At 41.0% G+C, this 17,835-nt stretch overlaps 1 protein-coding gene across 1 annotated transcript in view; it reads right to left on the bottom strand.

The window, feature by feature from the left end:
• Positions 1-674: 674 nt before the first annotated feature.
• The window catches only part of FANCD2 (FA complementation group D2), a 49,627-nt gene continuing 32,466 nt past the window's right edge, over positions 675-17,835 (bottom strand). Inside the window, exons 30-44 of the mRNA XM_081072553.1 lie at positions 16,814-16,930; positions 15,937-16,065; positions 15,688-15,806; positions 13,373-13,483; positions 11,939-12,069; positions 10,933-11,026; positions 10,310-10,432; positions 9,392-9,485; positions 8,028-8,099; positions 7,274-7,312; positions 6,201-6,275; positions 5,403-5,477; positions 3,832-3,978; positions 2,594-2,689; positions 675-1,355 (exon numbers count right to left, since the gene is read on the bottom strand). Coding sequence (XP_080928679.1) covers positions 1,281-1,355; positions 2,594-2,689; positions 3,832-3,978; positions 5,403-5,477; positions 6,201-6,275; positions 7,274-7,312; positions 8,028-8,099; positions 9,392-9,485; positions 10,310-10,432; positions 10,933-11,026; positions 11,939-12,069; positions 13,373-13,483; positions 15,688-15,806; positions 15,937-16,065; positions 16,814-16,930 — 1,497 coding nt within the window. The 3' untranslated portion in view covers positions 675-1,280. The remainder of the gene's footprint in view (positions 1,356-2,593; positions 2,690-3,831; positions 3,979-5,402; positions 5,478-6,200; positions 6,276-7,273; positions 7,313-8,027; positions 8,100-9,391; positions 9,486-10,309; positions 10,433-10,932; positions 11,027-11,938; positions 12,070-13,372; positions 13,484-15,687; positions 15,807-15,936; positions 16,066-16,813; positions 16,931-17,835) is intronic.

Genomic DNA, 17,835 nt, shown 5'->3' with positions numbered 1-17,835 from the left:
TAAAGGAAACTGTGACATTGCCCCTGCCATCTTATTTTTCTGTCAAGTGGTGACAATTCAGGAGTCCCTTTCTTTCCTTCCCCTCCAAAACAGGGCCAATGACAGAGCAAGGGAGAACATTTCCACTGTAAAGTTAAACAACCATTTAAAAGAGAGTCAAACTAGCACTGACATGTACATGTGATAAAGAACCATTAAATAAACCGTATAAACCAATGAGTCTAGTGTGAACTCACTTAAACATTTAAGACCACAGTGAATTGGGGAAACAAAGGAGGGTCAAAAAAGATATGGATTTTTATATACAAGAAGATGAAGGGGTCAAAAACCTGTATGTGGGTCAAGGATTAATTTTAAAAACAAAAAAACAACCTCCCCCACCAAAACAACAATAAAGAAACCTAAGCAGCCACACCCTAATGCCACTGGAGAAGACAAAAATGGGTAGAAACATTAACAAATATTAAACAACATTTATAGCCTGGAAAGAAATAACTTGGTAGCAAGACTGAAAGTGGGCTTTCTGACAGAAGACATGAGAGCTCCCCAGTTCAGTTGAACGTTCTATTTCTAATAAACTACAAGTAATTTTGTAGCATCGTTGTAACTAGATTATAGGTTTAACTCAGAATAACGTGGAAATAAACTAAACATTACACATACAGAGCCAACATGAGTTTGATGGTAACGTTCCCCATTTTATATTTACATGACAACCAAAGAATTTTAAAAAGCAGTCAAAATATTCCTTCTGACTTTCTTTGGGCATTGATAAATTTCATCACTCCTCCAAAAAGATCACAACAATCTTCTCATCTCAAGAAAAGATGGTCCTTAGAATAGGAAACGTGATTTTAATTGGTAGAACTGATGTATTGGCACCAGTCTTCATTATTGCTCTGCTCAAAAGCCAATTCAATTCCATCTAATCCTTGACTAATGAAGGAAATCCAGAAAGAGGAAAAAGATAGCTGAGGCAGAGCTTAAAACAGAATTTATTTGTAAAACTGATACAAACCTAACTTCTAACCATAAATTCAAAACTAGCTCCCAAAGCCCAGACTCATGACATACTCTGCAGCATACGCCTGGCACTGCCACGTCTGTCCAAACTGTTAGATGCTACCTTGGAATTCTGAGCCAGGGTCTTTGAATGTTAGACAATCTACAAAATTCCCAATGAAAGCCCCCACTTTAACGACAAAATATGATGCTTCCAGTGAGTAAGGCAGACAGTTTCAAGTCCTGAACAAAAGAGGGGGCATCATTCTCTCTGTGGTCTAATCAGTCTCGTCACCACTCTCATCACTATCTTGCTCCTTTTCTCCATCACTTGCTTCACCTTCTTCATCAACCTAAGGGGCAAAGGATAATTAAATATTTCAGGTCATCTGCGTGACCCCCTGAATTAAAATACTACTACCTCAGTATTTAAAATAGTACTATATCCCATTGTCATCCTAATAAATTTAATTTAAAAGTAAATAAAATTGCACTGTTGTTAAAACAAATGATAGGTTTTAAACCATTCATTTGAAAAATGAGTCAAAGGCTCCCTCGTTCTTATATCATGACCTCTAAGCCAAGGCCATGGAGGGAAGCCGTTTTGATACTGATTTATGCCATTCTCTAAGTGAACCAAGTTTGCATAATTTTTAACTAAGCCATGGCCCTCTTGCTCTACTGTACATATGTAACAGGAACAAAGTAGCATTTAATATAGAATGAAATGTTTGTTAAGTTAAAAAATCTCGTGTATCCCAAGAGGAATCCAGTGTAAAATTCACTCAGGTCTGCAACTCTAATCCAGGAGGTTTGCTTAGGAGAAAGTACCAAACTAATAGGATATTGGCTGCTTCATATTTTTTGAGAACAAGATAGAGGTATTCTATACAAATAAAACAGAAGACCATGTAACAAAATAATTTTTCATACTAGGTGATCTTTCTGCATCAGACTCAAATTGCATTATGGGTAGGCTCCACAGCAAGGGTTCTTAAATCTGAGCTTCTCAGTATCCATAACCCACCTGAATTATAACAAAATTTTATAAACATATACATTTTTCTTTATCTTTCTTTAAAGTTTTGGAAGTATCTGTAATAGCCCAGAAAAGAATAAAGATCCCTACTCTTATTTCAGTCCTCAGTGGTGGCAGCTTCTGATTCTGTGCTTTGGCTTTCACCAAATGTGTTCACATTTCTATTTTATATAGTCAAACAGCATGTTTAAATGGTTTAACTCATTCTTCTCAACACTCAGAGAACATTTTGACCTCTTTTTTTCTCCTCTCTAAAATAATTTTAGATGTGAATTCAGGGAAAATAGGAGACTATAATGGAAGGGAATTTTCAACACTGTAACATATGCCACAACTTGAGATACTTGAGTGATTAAAAGATTGTGCGGGTATTTTTCCTGGGCCTCCACTGAATTCACATAAACACAGAAGCTTTTTTGGAGGGAATGGAGAGAGGCATAGAAGTCTTTGATTATAAACATAAGTGGGGAAAGTTCTGCACTCTCTACCAACACAGAATACTTCAGGAAATGCAACATCAATGCCATGCTCTGGTGCCTTATGCAGAAATACCTCCATTGCTTTACTCTTGGAGACCAGGGATGATGTGTCATCGTCACTCTCATCTGCTGTGCTTTCCTGGGAATTCTGGGATATAATCTCTTCACCCTAAATGTGGATGGGCCAAGACAAATGGTGGGTTATAATGATCACATTTGGGGCCTCAAGGGGAGAAAGGCTTAGTTTACAGGCAATAAATACAAAGGAAGATATTTCAGCCATTTAAACATGGTCAAACGTGCACTAAACTGTGATCCAGCATCTAGCGAAGTGATAATCAACCCAAGATTTCTGAGATGCATGTGGTTTTGATACAATATATAGTTTTTACAAAAAGTGCTATTTTTGTATTCTAATATCATATTAGATTTTCCCAGGCCAGATTGTATTGATACCCAATTAATGGGAAGACAGCTCTAAAATTTCTGAAATACCTTAAGGTATATGAGCACTCGAACACACCAACCACGAATGGCCATTTAAAGGCTGAAGGACACTGAAGTGGTTTAAGAACATCAACTTTGGAACAGGATTGTCTGGACTCAAACCTTGGCTCTACTCATTGCTGAAATGACTTTAGCTAAGTTACTTAACCTCTCTGAGCTTCAATTTCTCATAGAAACAATAGTATCTACCTCACAAGGTTCATGCCACAAAAAGAAGCTAGTTCTCTGGGGTGCTAGTCTTTTCATATATGATTATAAAACGCAGGTATTGTAAACATGAATAAAAAGGGCCTGGACACTAGTTGGAAAATGCTATCACTCCAAAGCAGGACTATAAACAATACAAGATTTCAGCCAGTTAATCAGACAACTGAAGACCTTAGAAATTCTCACTTGTTAAAATTTAGCCAGAGAATAATTTCAGGAATAAGACAGACTGCTTTAGGAAAAAACCCAAAACAAGTTTGTCCGTATACAAAAATGGTGTCATAAATCTACCCTCAGTAGGACTTAAAAGTGCCCCTCTGGCTGATGGGAGAGGTTTTATTAATCTGGCTCCTCTACCTCTGAGGCCTTGTTGTATCAGTGGCACATTTAGGCCTTTGTTGGCTGGGCTAACAGGTGCAGTCCGTAACCAGGGCCCATAGGCAATGTACCCTAACTTTAAGAGCTAAATGGCCCAGACTTAAGAGAAGAGCAGTCTTATTGAGAGGGCAGGGTTCAGGTGACCTCCCTTGCATACCTTCCAAGGTTCTCAAAAAGAATAGGAGTAGGAGATTATTGCTGGTAGGGCCCCAGACTTACCTGCAAGTCCCGGTTTTTGAGATTGCCCAGCCAGAAAGCTTCCCTGCAATTGTTGAGGATGAGCATGGCTTTCACTCTGCAAACTAATAGCTCCAGAGTCTTTTTGAGCAAAGGCACATGCTCAGTGAGTTTCATATCCTGGTGAATCTGAATGGAAACAAATGCATCTAGCTCTTCTGGGTTTATCATCATGCTTCCACATTCCCTACACAGAAACTTTTGCACTCCTGACATATTGAACCTGTATAAAAGCATAAACTCTGCTAGTACAGGCCAGAGACACATTCCATCAAACAGCAGCAGTTTGGCAGAGTATTCTGAAGAGAATGGCAGCTGTCCTTCAAGCTAAGAAAGTCTAGAAAACATACCACCAACACCTCTAGGTCCTTTTTCATAACGTCTTACTGACCAATGATCGATCAATTTACCTAAAATATTCTTGAACATACATTATACCAATATTAAGCAATAGAGTAGCTGTCTAGCTGAAAGTCCCCAAAATTCCACAGTTCAGCACCTTATAAAGTTAGAAGCAGGGGAGGAAGTAAGTAATAGGAACTGGATTGAAGAATAATTTGGTTTGCAAGTGACTAAAGAACTCTATGGCTCTGTGCTCCTTTAGGCAAAAAGTGACAAAGGTTCAACTGTAAGCTTCAAGTAGAAAAGTCCTTTAATGCTAAAATGTTCTCACAAGAGACAGATGTGTTCCTTTACAAGTAAGGAGTACAGCTGACAAGCTCTAAAGATAGCTACTTTTAGAACCACCTCGTCTCCAGCAGTCATCACTTACATAACACTCCTCCTACCCAGTGCACTTTGTCGCAATAACACTTCCACCACCATTCCGTATTACTCACCAAAGGAAATAGGGCTATGAAGTTTGAGCCAAATTTCAGATGCAGAAACACCCCTCTAAATGATTGAGGGATCTTAACCAGCCTCTAAGGATTTGACCGCTTTGAATAAACTGCCTGTTATGCAGGATGTCATACGGGGTCTCTGGTCCTGCTCACCACATAAGAACGCAGGACATGTCGAGGCCAAAAAGGAACACCCACGGAGCCACAGATAGGGGAGTCACATCACTATAGTCTCGCTGCCGGCTGGGTTGGAGACACAGGAAGCAGAATCCACAACCTGCCCTCCACTTCTCTCTGCCAACCAGCCTCACTTGCTAACTGCAATCCGCCGTGCTAACTGCAATCCCTGCTTGCTAGCTCAGCCACCATCTTTTTGCTAGCCCCCCATTTTTTGCTAGCGTTGCCACGGTAGTTATATTAGTGGCCAATGGCTCACTGGTTACAGCTGACGGCCAACTAGCCACAGCTGATGACCATCCAATCACAGTTGATGGCCATTTACTACCAGAGTGAGCACCTTTCCACGTGAGGGCAAGAGCCTGGAAACTGCACTCCTCACTCTGTCCCCACACTGCCTTTGGACAGACGCAGTCCCAGAAATAAAGGCTGAAGAAGGGTATAAAAAGGAAGGAATTGAAGCCTGTGTATCTCCCGATCGCAACTGCTGATTAAGCCAACAGGTAGGCTGGTGATGTGACCTGTTGCCCTTACCTTGGAATGCCCACACAGGTGCTGAAGCAGCCTCGTGTTCAACTGGAAGGTTTCCAGTAAGCTCAGAACATCTTCCTATAGTCAACAAAATTCATAAACGCCATATGAAATACTCTCATTTTATTTTAGATGCCAGATATCCTTGTAATCAAAGGCTCCAAAGAAGATAAATCTAGCTGATTCCAGTTGTATATCAATAAGCAACTTCATCTGGTCCCCAAATAGGAGACATGCTGGCTAGCTGTCTTCCCCCTTCTCTTGATGGGTTATAAGGGACCAAGCAAATATTGTGAGAGTGTTGTGCAAAGTTTAACTTGCTAAATATGTGTAAGAAATAATCTTTGTGTCTATCCTTATTTCACCACTTTACCTCTGGATCCCGCTTGGCTAAAAAAAACTCTCAAGACTGCCCTTTATAACAGCAAAGGTTTATGACACCAGTGATTTTTTAAATTATTCCTGACAGTAGACCTAGAGCAGCACAAAGGAATAAGCAAGCATATTGATGCATGAGGTCCTGGAAGTGCAGCAACATAATAAAATCAAGCTAAAAGGAAAAACAATCCCCTAGTAGTAGAAGTAGAAGGAAAGGTGGGTTTGAATCAGAGTGGGTCTGAGGGGTTCATCCAACATTGGACTTTTCAATTCTAAATGGGCATCTCTGAAGTAGACCAAAGGTGCCCAAGTAGAACTGTGGCCCAGAACCCAGGTAAGGGTGCTGCCCCCACACCCACCCAGCCAGGAGTCACCATGGACATATCTTCTGAACAACTGCACAAAGCATGTCTTTGCTCTTACCCGGTGTTTTCTAAAACTGAAGTCTAGGAGTGGCATACAGTGCTTCAGAAATGCTTCCACAAAGAGACGCCCATACTGAAAAAGAGAAGAGACACAGTGGGGAGGACCTCCAGCTGAGGAGTTTCCCCTGAGAGGCCCTGCCTGAGGCAGCAGAGCATCACCCTGCCCAGGAGTATAGTTTCTTATTTTTGTACATAAAACATAAATTGGGATGGGACCAAAAGGTTAATTTGGAGAATGTAGCTTAATGTAAAAACTAAGTGGGCCTGCTAACTAAGCCCAGAATTAGGCAGATTTACCTACCATAGACATAGCCAAGGAAGGGCCCTTGCTCGCTTAAGAATGAGGGCACAGAAGAACAGACGGGAACCCCAGCACCCTGAGGACGACTTACTCCCAAGAAGAAAAAATTGGGTAGAGCCAAGAAAGTACATGTCCAACTGTCAAATCTACCAACCACATAAATCACTCCCCCTACTCACCCATCTCCCACACTAGCACCAGGGTGGAGTGAATAAAAAGGAAGAGAGAGGCCAGAAGATAAGAATGGGGCGATATGCACTTGGAAGGAACCACAAGAAGTGGGGAAGACGCATTCTCCCATAACATTCACTAGCGCTTAACCCATTGTGTATACCATTAAAGTAGGGCTAATCTAGGCTATTCCTATGGGAGAGGAGTTCAGTAGTTAATGAGGATATCAGCTCCCACATTCATGAGGCCACCAATGGGCTTTAAAAAGAATCATGCGCTCCTCATTCCTCACTGTTGCCCGCGAAGGAATGGCAGAGACTGACTACTTCTCCTGAAGTCAGTTACCCTGAAGCCACTCCTCCTAATTCTAAGACTCAAACCAAAAGTTTTCAGACTCATAGGAAAACTGGCTTCTCTAGTTATCCAACTAGTAAAGGAAAATGTACCCACTGTCTTTTCTCAACTAACACCCATTATTAGCACAGATTCAGGAAACTGCGGTTTGTAGGCAAGGTGTTAAGCAAGTCCTCCCAGCTGAGGCCCTCCCTAGAGAGAGCCACAGGAGAATAACACTAAAGAGGGCCCACTTAGTCTCTCACCTTCAAACATACATGCAGAACAGGACGGCTATCAAACACCTGGAGAGAGAAGAAACCAAAGCTGAGATATGCTCCTTTGAACACCCCAGCCTTTCTCATTGTACAAAGCACAGCTCTCAGTGTTGTAGAGAATTCTAAAATGAAGACCCGTCAACAGTTAAATTAATTACAAAGCAGAATAATCATAATTAAAGTTCAAGGAAAGGAAGAGGGGAGCAGAGGAACAAGAGACTGATTCCGACTGGGAATGTTAAGATGGCATTGTAGAGGTCCAAAACCTCCATCGGAAGCCGTAGGAAAGAGAGGATTAGAGGCAGAGAATGACAGAGGAGAAAATGACATTCTCAGCTGGGGGAACAGCCTGAGCAAAACCATGGAGTGGCTCAGAGCACAGAGTGTACTTGAGGGATACAGAAGGCATTCAGGGTTGGCAGAGGGAGACAGCGGGGCATGTCCCCAGTCACAGAGGAGCCGAGGTGAGGTGAGAGAGTGGGGGAATGATGTGCGGAAGGAGCCATCTCATAGTAAGTACTGTGACACAGATGACAAGTAGGAAGGGAGAGAAGGAAAAGACACTGCCCGGGGAACGGACGGGTTATCCAGGATGGGTAGGGGCACAAGGGGAAAAGACAGGGAGAGCAGGTCCCCAAGCAAGGGTGAGGAGAGGAGCAGGGAAAGTCCATTTAGGAAACCAGGACTCTTGTTGGTTTCTGCAGTCAGCCAATGCGATGGCTCAAGGAGCCTCCATTTTCACCTTTATCAGGTTGATGAGGATACTGAAGTCTCGAACTGCCATGTTCCAGTACAGGAGCTTCTCTTCATGAATCTGCAAACAGCCAAATATACAAGCACCTCTGAATCAAGCCAAGTACATCTCTTACTGTACTCCTACTAATTACACAGTGATTCAGAGATTTAAGCCAATTATCCTCCTAAAGAGATGTGGCATCTAGTGTACCCCCAAGATGGTTCTGAGGCCTGTGTATACATGAAAACATTAGGGTACCTTACAGAGACTAATAAGATGACTTCTCTTCAGTAATTTCCAAGTAGGAAAAAGCCTCGATTGGCCATCTGCTCCCTGTGACTTCTCTGATTCTCTATGCTAGCCTGAGCTCTCAGCGATCTTAGCTTTGGTTAGCAGGCTACCAAGGCTCGGTACTACCACATCTCAAAGAGGCTTTCTCATCTCATGCCAGCTCACAAGCAGCACTCTGCCGGGCACATGAAGCTGCAAACAAGGAGATTTTTACTAGAGCCAGGGTCTATGGAGCAGTCCAGGCTTTTCTCTGGGTGGGAGCCGGGCAAAACAGCCCAAGCCTCACCTCCAACTAGAGGGAAAGGAAGTTAAACAGGAGCTTTTTGGAAAAAGAAAAATCCTGGATCTCAGTACATCAAGGACATAGTTTAGAAAAAAACCCTAGACCAAAGGAATAGAAGATTCAGCAGATTTCAAAAACAGCAGGTCCTCAAATAACATTGTTTCATTTAATAGCGTTTTGTTATAATGAGGGGGAAAAAATCTATTCATGGCTGGGACCACAGTCTTGTGTCAAGTTGGTCTGAGTAGGTTTTCTCTCCAGGTACTTTGGTTTGCAGCCACATCCCAAAGGTGAGCACTTTAGGTTAACTGCCATGTCTAACGTCCCAGTTGGATGAGAAAGAGACAGAGAGAGAGACAGAGAGACAGAGAGAGAGAGAGCGGAAGTTTGTGTGTGTGTGTAGGGAAGGGCATCCTGTTCACGGAGGGTTCCCACCCACCCTGAGCTGCTGAAATAGGCTACAGACACCTGCAACCCTGACTAGAACAAGCGGGTTAGAAAATAATCATCTTATTTACTTTTATTAATCTTTCTTAAATGTACATATAGCTCACAATTATTTCAAAGTTTAATATTAGAAGTGTTTTGAGTCTTCATTTAGAAGTTTGGTGATTTTTTATGACCTGAAATATGCCATGGGAACTTAACTTTTGTTTACATCAACTAGTCTAGGGCAAAACTGGTTTTGTTATACAAGGTTCATTTCAAGTGGCAGTTTCCAAGAACCTACTGACAACATTAAATATAGACTTACTGTAATCCAGTCTATTTCTGGGGGTGGGAGTATTTGACTCACCTTCTGCGAGTCTGCTGCTGTGCCAGCCTGAAGACCTCTCACTGTCTTCTCCAGTTCAGCCATCATCACACGGAAGAAAATGACAAAGGTATGCCTAGAAGAGGGGAAGAGTGCATGCCCACACAATGATGCCCTGGTTAGAAAGAACTTCCTGGGAAGAAGCTAGGGAACCAAGTCATTTCCTTCCATACCTCACTAGGGTTCACTGCAATAGGATGGGGGAGCAGGAAGGATTTAGAAATCAGCCCAAGTAGGTAGTTTGTGAAACAATGGAATTAACTTTATTAAGGGAGATAGGGTGCTGGGATGGAAAGAGCCGGGAAGTAATGGTGAGAAGATCTGACTTTAGGTTCCTGCTTCCATATTTACTTTATGGCCTGTATAAGCTTGAACAAGTTCCCTCTCCAACCCTCAAAATCGGGTTAACGATACCTACCTCACAGAATCCCCAAAAGGATCAAATGAGATAAAGAATGTAAAAGTGCTTTATAAGCTGTAAATACTATAGGAATATAAAATAACCATTAACAATATTATGAGACACAAAACCCATCAAGTGAGACACACATGATTAGATACACCAATCACTTTATCCTTCTAAAGGTGGTTAAAATATTCGAAAAATAATTTCACGTTAAAGGATGAAAGTAGTAATAGGAGAAGTTGGGCGACCAAATATTCATTGCCTTTGAAGGCGGTAACTACTGAAAATTCATTCCTCAATAAGGTCATTTCACATGGGCTGGTTGAGAGCCCCTTAGGAAGAATACACAGCAGACATTCTATGCGTTAAATGAATGATTGTACCTACCCTCTGTATCAGAATCAAATGAAGAATAAGGTAGTTATTTGGGAATGACATATATTGGACCGTGTGAATCTAACTTTGGGAAGGACCAGAGGAGAGAACTCCCTTACCTGGTCAGTGTAGGGAACGTGGAGGAAGATGCATCTTTAGAAGAGTTGATCAGTTCGGGGACACAAACCCCAGCAATCTCCTCTATGGCCTTCAGAACACTGTCTGTGTGCGCCAGATAGATGCTGCATCAATAGCCACAGGAATACGAACACAGGTTACGGAATTCCTAAGTCAAGACTCTTGAGACATTACCAGGTATTAAGCTTTAAAACAACTACTGACATTTAAATCTTTTTAATAAAATAAAGATTCCAGATACTTGACAGGAGGTAAAGAAAAAGATGTCTCAATTGGAAATACAGTTAGACACCTTGCAAGTGGTGAATGTGTCTTGGATATGATAGGTAATCAATAAATACCCGACTCGTTGGTTAACAAGGCAGAATACAACTGCAGACTCTGCATTTCCTGCATGATTTAATAAGAAACTAGCTGACAATAGAAAACAGAACTAGAAGTTCTTATGATCCACATATTCAAAATCCTGTCAATTTCAAACCTATTTCATTGCTTCCAAGTTCTCCTTAACCAAGGAAATTTCTCAGTCTTTGACCAGATAAGAGACTGCAAAAGTGGCAAAATGGAAGACTACTGGCATATGGACCAAAACTGAGCCCCTTACCCAAGCAAAGCCTGGAGTTGGTCATTAGGGATGCTGCTCTTCTCTCTCTCCCCGCTCGGCCACACCCGACAGAGGAACTGTCTGGCCAGGGAAGCTGTTGGAGAAACAAGACAAAGTTATCTCATGTGTGGAATATAGACCTCACTATTGTTTATCAGGCTTTTGGGGATGATTTTTTATTGAAAGAATTATTTTTATATTGACTATAAAGTTCCTGGTCTAACATCATTTGAAAAAAGCTGTCATGGGTGCCTGCTCCACTGGCTGTTCTACCAAAAATAAACCCATTTATCTAAGACCCTCTCACTCCATCTTCACACACACACACACACACACACACACACACACACACACAAACACACACACACACAGGTAAACTATGCAGACACACACAGAGAAAAAGAATGTTGCTAGGCAGTGGGAAAGCTAATCTTGTTCCTCCTGAGCAGGTCAAAAAGCAGTGGCCACCTAGATTCAGACCAAACCCTCCCGTTTTAATCAACAGGGATAACCAAAGGTTTGTTTTGCACTTTCTTCTTGCTTTTCATCTGTGCTGCCAATCAGTATGTATAATCAGTGGGCTGCATTTTAAGAGCTATGATAAAAGATAATCAAAGAAAAAGATCATGGATGGGGCTAGGACTTTCTTTACACTTAATCCTGATTTCTCTTTTTTCTCCCATTTTATTAACCTCATGATTTATGTCTCTTTTAGTCAAATGTCTCAGATAATTTAAATAAAATAAAGGAAGGACATGAACAAACAGAAGCCAAGCAGAAAATTATCTAGTCAACTGAACTAACCAAATTCAGACTAAGCAATGTTACCAGAGATCAGTTATAGCTCCTTCTGGGAAAACGTCCTTTTGGTATAGCAAGAGGGCACATCCACAGTTATGGGGGGATTTACATGTAAAACATACAAGGTCCTAGAAATCCCCAGGTTTACAAGCTTGTGTTATTAATCCTATTTATGAAGCAAAAAAAGAGAATCTGGGCCCATCACCAATTTTTTCTTTCTTCTGAGCAGAAGCTGTAGATTTCTCCAAAATGACCATCAAAAGTTTGAGGAGATAAAGAGCAGACTGAAAACTGGGAATGCTGTGATGGAAATTCTGCAAGTAATGGAAGCTCTGGCTGTAAGGAGAGAAGAAAACAACAAAGCATCACAAGGGTTACAGATACATCTAAATCTATGAGTTGTTCAAGTCCACGTAAGTGTTTGATGGTCTAATCAGAATCCTCATTTTCAGGTACTTTAGTAACAACCTTCTTTCAAGACCTTGATAGAGAACTATAATTTTGTATGGAGAAAGTTAGGGCAGAACAGAGCCCAGTGGTGGAACACAGGCCTCATGCGTGGGTCACAGGGGTCATGCATGCCCAGGTTCCCAAGTACTAGTCTAGGTCATGCTTATATGTGCAACCCTGGATCAATAACGTGCTCTTTAAGGCCTTAGGCAACACACTGAGAAAATGATTCAATTCTGGGTTCTTAGGGACAAAGTAAAAGGAAATTATGAAGCAGACGAAGCAGAGCTTTTAATAAATGTACCATATATGGTCAACTTTCAATACACTGAAGTAATGGAAAATAGGAGTCACAATTCAAAATTGTAGTTGAAATAAAACTAGAGTCAACTCCTGACTGATTGGTGGGAAGGAGGTCAAACAAATTTAAAATGAAATAAGGTCCCCCCCAAAAAAAGAAAGAAAGGTCCTTCCCAAAAGGTAGAGATGACAGGCATTGACTGCAGACCCAGTGACAACCTAGGCTACCAGCGGAGGTGAGAGAAAAACCACATCAGTCTGGTTGAAGCTGGGGTAAGAGGCTTAGATTTTCTCCCCAGCTCTCTCCTCCACTGCCTTGCCCTCAACCTAGGCTCCTCTTCTTCCAAGACTGGGGGAAGGATACAGGCAATCAGTGATAACTAGCTGCTACCTAATTACCCAACCCTACTGGCAGTCTGAGTACATCTCAGGATTATCAAGAGTTGATTATAATCAAATATATGGTGATGGAAGGAGACTCTGGGTGGTGAACACACAATGTGATATATAGAGGACGTATTATAGAATTGTACACCTGAAACCTATGTAACTTTACTAACCATTGTCTCCCTAATAAACTTTAATTTAAAAAAATAAAACAGTTGACTGTATAGATGGTCAGTGCTGTCATCATTATTACCCGAAAAGGCAAACTTTACAAGATGAAAGATGCATGAAGATGTAGTATGACTTGTTCAATGGTTTCTGATGCTTCAGGATTTATTTGAATACATAGGTGAGAAAGCTCATGTAACTGAGGAAGAGTAACCAAAAATACCAATTTCCCTCACAACTACTGAGAGACACCCAAATTATTTCCAAGAAATCTTGCCAATCTTGTTCCTAGGAGTTTCTTGGGAAACTCTCTGGGATATGTAGTCAGACTCACGTGAGCAGTTCCTCCAAGGACTGGTCAGGCTCTCTCTGCTTCAGTCGGTTAGTAAGGATCTCGAAGGCTAAGTGTAGTAAATTTTGATTTTCAGGTTGAAAAAATCCACTCCTAAGGAAAAATCAAGGGAAGATGGTCTAGCTTAGTTTCAAGAAGATTGCTCGGACAGCATTTGTGGATCCTGGCCTCTAGTCTGTAGCATCAATACATCAACAGAGGAAAAAGGAGAACTAAAGTACTGAAAGTACTCAAATGCCAAATTCAGTCACAGCTCTGAGTATCAGACTAGAAAATGAAGTGTATCCAAAGTAGTCTTTCCTTAAAGACATAACAATCCACCTAAGTTTAGCTTCAAGGGAAAATAGCTCTTCTTCATTCCCTACATGTTGGAGATAAGTCTCAGTCTTCTCAAAAAAACCAGGAATAATTTTGTCAAATTGCTAAATCAATGTCTAATCCATAGTAGGTGCTCAATAAAGAACTTACTCTTTCTATATTAAGTCAAGTCTTGACAATTCTATCTTCAGATTTTCTTTCCTACAGTCCCTTCCTTTCCAAGCTGAGGCCATCACTCTAGGCCAGGCCCTTATCATCACATGTGGAGATAATGGCAATACTTTTCAACTCGTCTTTTTGCATTCCTTTCCAATCTTTCCTGCACACTGCTGCAAAAGGATTCCTCTAAAACACTGCTTTCATTGTATCATAGTTGTGATCATAAAACTCCAAAATTGTTTCCCCGGACAATATTCAAGGCCCAGCACAATCTGAACCCCTAGATCTTCTCCTCTAGAAACATTTCCACATCACCACTGATAGGCTTTCTTCTTTTCAACAAGTGTACTCTGAGGGCCTATTATGGGTCAGATTCTTCTTTTTTATTTTTTTCTCCAAGGGAAAACAGATGAACATGTAATTATAACAGTATGTAATAAGTTTTACCATAGGAAGCTACCAGCCTATTAAAAAAACTCGTGGTCAGAGAGGCAGAAGGGTCAGAGAAGACGCCCCTGAGGAAGTTTAAATCTAAATCTCAAGATTGAGTTAGAAAAGACTGGGGATCAAGGAGTGCGGGGATCCTAGTAAAAGGATGAGTATGTGTGAAGCATTTCAGATGGAAGCTATATAGGGTGCTGAAATTAATTCAGGAGAGCTAGAAAGCAAAGTACAAAACAATGAGTGGGATAGCAGGAGTCAGACAACAAAAGGTCTTGTAAGCTAGGGAAGAGAGTTTGAACTCAAGAAGAATTAAGGGGAATCAGAAACCAAAGATGGGATAGGATAAGATTGGGTTTGCACTGGAAAGATCAGACTGACTGCTATGTGAAGAATGGACCCAGGGAAGGCAACTGGAGGCAGAGAGACCAACTACAGAAACAATCTAGTAGGTGAGAGGTGACGGGAGTCTGGAAGCAGTGGAGAAGGACGGGAACAGCTGGCTATTTCGATGTTATCTAGAAGACGAAAATCAACAGAATTTTGTGACTGACATGAGAGAGAGAAGAAATAGACAGTAGAGGAAAGGACAAAGAATAACTTCTGGTTTCTGGTTCAGACAGCTGGTGGTGCCACTGACCTAGCCAGGCAAAGCTGAAGGAGCAGTGGTAAGGAAGATACACTCCATTTTAGATGGGATGAGTCTGAGGTGTAAATGGCACATCTCAGGGGGTGTTGAGTAGGCAGTTGGATATAAATGCCTATAGCTCAGAAGACAAATTTTAGCACAAATTTAAGCTTGGGTGCGATTGCCGAGGAAACCAAAAAGAACAGAGGGGCCAGGACCCAGCCCCGGAGGAACAAAAGCATTTAATGAACACACCTCCCTCATTTCCACTTTCGTCCATGTTGGCTCTTCCGGCCCCTTCCTTTACCTCCCAAAAGGCCGTCTACCCTCCAAGAGCCTGATGAAGTCCCATTGCTTCCACGAAGGCATCTCTAAACACTCCAGCTCCAACTGTGCTACTAAGCTCTTTATTTACCACATAATCTGGAATTTATCCAGAACTTGTTTAGTAACAACTTCTTGAGTAACAGTCTCTCCAGTGTTATTACAGAAAGCTTGCCATGGCAAACTCGGCTAAGAATCACATGGCCAGATTCATTACAGGTTAGCCAATAGCAAGTCGTCTCATTTTCAAATGACACAGAGGGTGGAAGATCAAATGAAATGATGCCAACAAAAACACTCCAAAAAAGAATAAGTACCGTATTTACATAAGGTTTTGGAGCCTTTTCCTTCTTTTCTATACCTAGTGCCAACTAAAATCAAGTGCATACTGGATTACCTCTACTTACCATACTTGCTACATACTCACCAAGCAAAAAGCCCATGAAAAATCTGCAGTATCCTCTGATAGCATGAAGACATTAGGTGGTACTCCTGAACTTGCATTCCTGGTCTATCAACTATACCATGATTCTCAGCAGTTAAGCACTACAAGAAAAAAATGCTTTTAGGACAGTTGCTTTAGCAACTGCCCTCATTTTCCTTCAATATTTCTTAGCCAAAAATTAAATATGTTAGTGATTTCTAAGTCTCCACAAGGATAAGATAGGCTTCTCACCTGAAAATAGTTGTGAATGTTCTCCAGATGGTTACACATTGGGGTCAGCAGTTGAACAATACAACGAGCAATTTCATGGGCAGATCTCTGATGGAGATGTGAGAATCCAATATTCTGGCTTCCTTTACTCTATAATAAATTGAGTTACTGGAGAATAAACTGCTGGATAACTTCTCTGAAACTAAGAGTTTATTATGGGGTTTAGTTAAACTTGTGCCACCAGGTAAGGGTGGAAAAACAAACTAACCGTTTGCCTACAACTATTCTGACAGAGGAATCTTGCTCCATCATCAAGTAACAAAGGGATTGGCTTTTGTAGAGTACGACCAGTGTGTGAGAAGTATAGACCCATAATTACTAATGAGATAAAGCTCACACAGAAATACAAATCATTTAGGCTGAAAAGAACATAGAGCAAACAGTGAGTACAAAGAAGAAAGAATCAAGTAAATGGATATATTAATGTTTAAATGTTTACACCTAAAATTTTCACATCTTGTTGTTTGCATCATTCAACTCCTTCACCCAAGGCCATGGCACATCTGTACACTACATACACATTCAAGGTTCTGGCCGACTACTCCACTGAAGCTTGGGCATGGGCTCAGTTTGGGAGGCTGTAGAAACCAAATCCCAAGCACAGAACAGGATTCAGGAATGCTCGAGCCATTTAGAAATATATTTCCTATTTTGGGTGGCTTTTTGCTTTCTATTTCAGAGTTCCTTTCTAAAGTAAGGAGAATATGGTCTGGCAATGAGGCTGCCACCAGGCTACCCAGTGACCCAAACACAGAGAAAGGGACAACTTATTCACTACGAAGATCTCCTTGTTTCCAAATCCACGGAGACTAGGGACTGTGCTTCTGCCTATACTAACCTTGAGGAAGGGGATTCTCCTGCCAACAGGAGGTGTCAGCATATTCTCCACCTTCTGAGAAAGATCTTCCAGTAGGAAAAGCAGCTCAGGGGGCTGAAGTTGCACGACTTCTGTAGCCTGGCACAAGGACAGAAAGAATGATTCCAAGCATGTCCTAGCCATCTATTCTGGGGAGCACATTTCATGTTTACTCTTCCCAAGGGGTGAAGAATCTGACCATTACCAAGAAAGGGGAAAATTTCCCCCACTTCATATAAATGGCTGTTGTGCTCTGTCAACAAATCAAAAGGTTAAGCATTTCTAAATTAAAACAAAATTTCAAATTATTAAAACAAAATTTTAAGAGTGTAGCTTTAGAAGACATACTTTTTCGTTAGAAATAAATGCCTCTGAGTATCCTTCCAGCTGTGAACCCAAGGTGCATTCTCTAAGTACCCTGGGATAAAAAAATGACTAACTCAAGGGAATTTCACTTTTCTCTGTTCATTAAATAATCCTTTCATTTTCTTTACCCTAATGTTTTGCTACCAACTCTGGACAGGATCCCTATAAGTGTATTACATTACCAGAAACAGAATGGGTCAAACACAGTATTACTTCAAACTATAAACTCAGTATACATTTATGGAGAATCTCCAAGCAAAAGTGGATATAGAAAGATTGGGGGGGAAAAATACTGTCTATTCTGAAGCAGATTACATTGTTATAAAAGTATATTGTAAAAATCCATGTTATTTCTCAATTTTTTTTTTAAACTAGAGAAACTCTACTCTGATGAAATCCCGTATCAAATTATCTTTTCTGTGAAAATGTTTTCTACTTCCAATTTCCTTATAAATACCATTCTCTCATCAGTTTCACTGGTACTTGGTTCAAACCATCAATAAATATAGCATGTACTGCTAATTATGTCTACTACCTTTATTAGATTATGAACGATTTGAAGGCAAGCATCATACTGTATATACTACTGAGGTGCCAATGTCTAGATTAGTGGCAAACACAAAAAAGGTCTCCATAAG

This window comes from Rhinolophus hipposideros (genome assembly GCF_964194185.1).
Source record: "Rhinolophus hipposideros genome assembly, chromosome: 14".
In the NCBI taxonomy this organism is placed as follows: domain Eukaryota; kingdom Metazoa; phylum Chordata; class Mammalia; order Chiroptera; family Rhinolophidae; genus Rhinolophus; species Rhinolophus hipposideros.
This window is presented reverse-complemented; position numbering and strand designations above follow the sequence as displayed.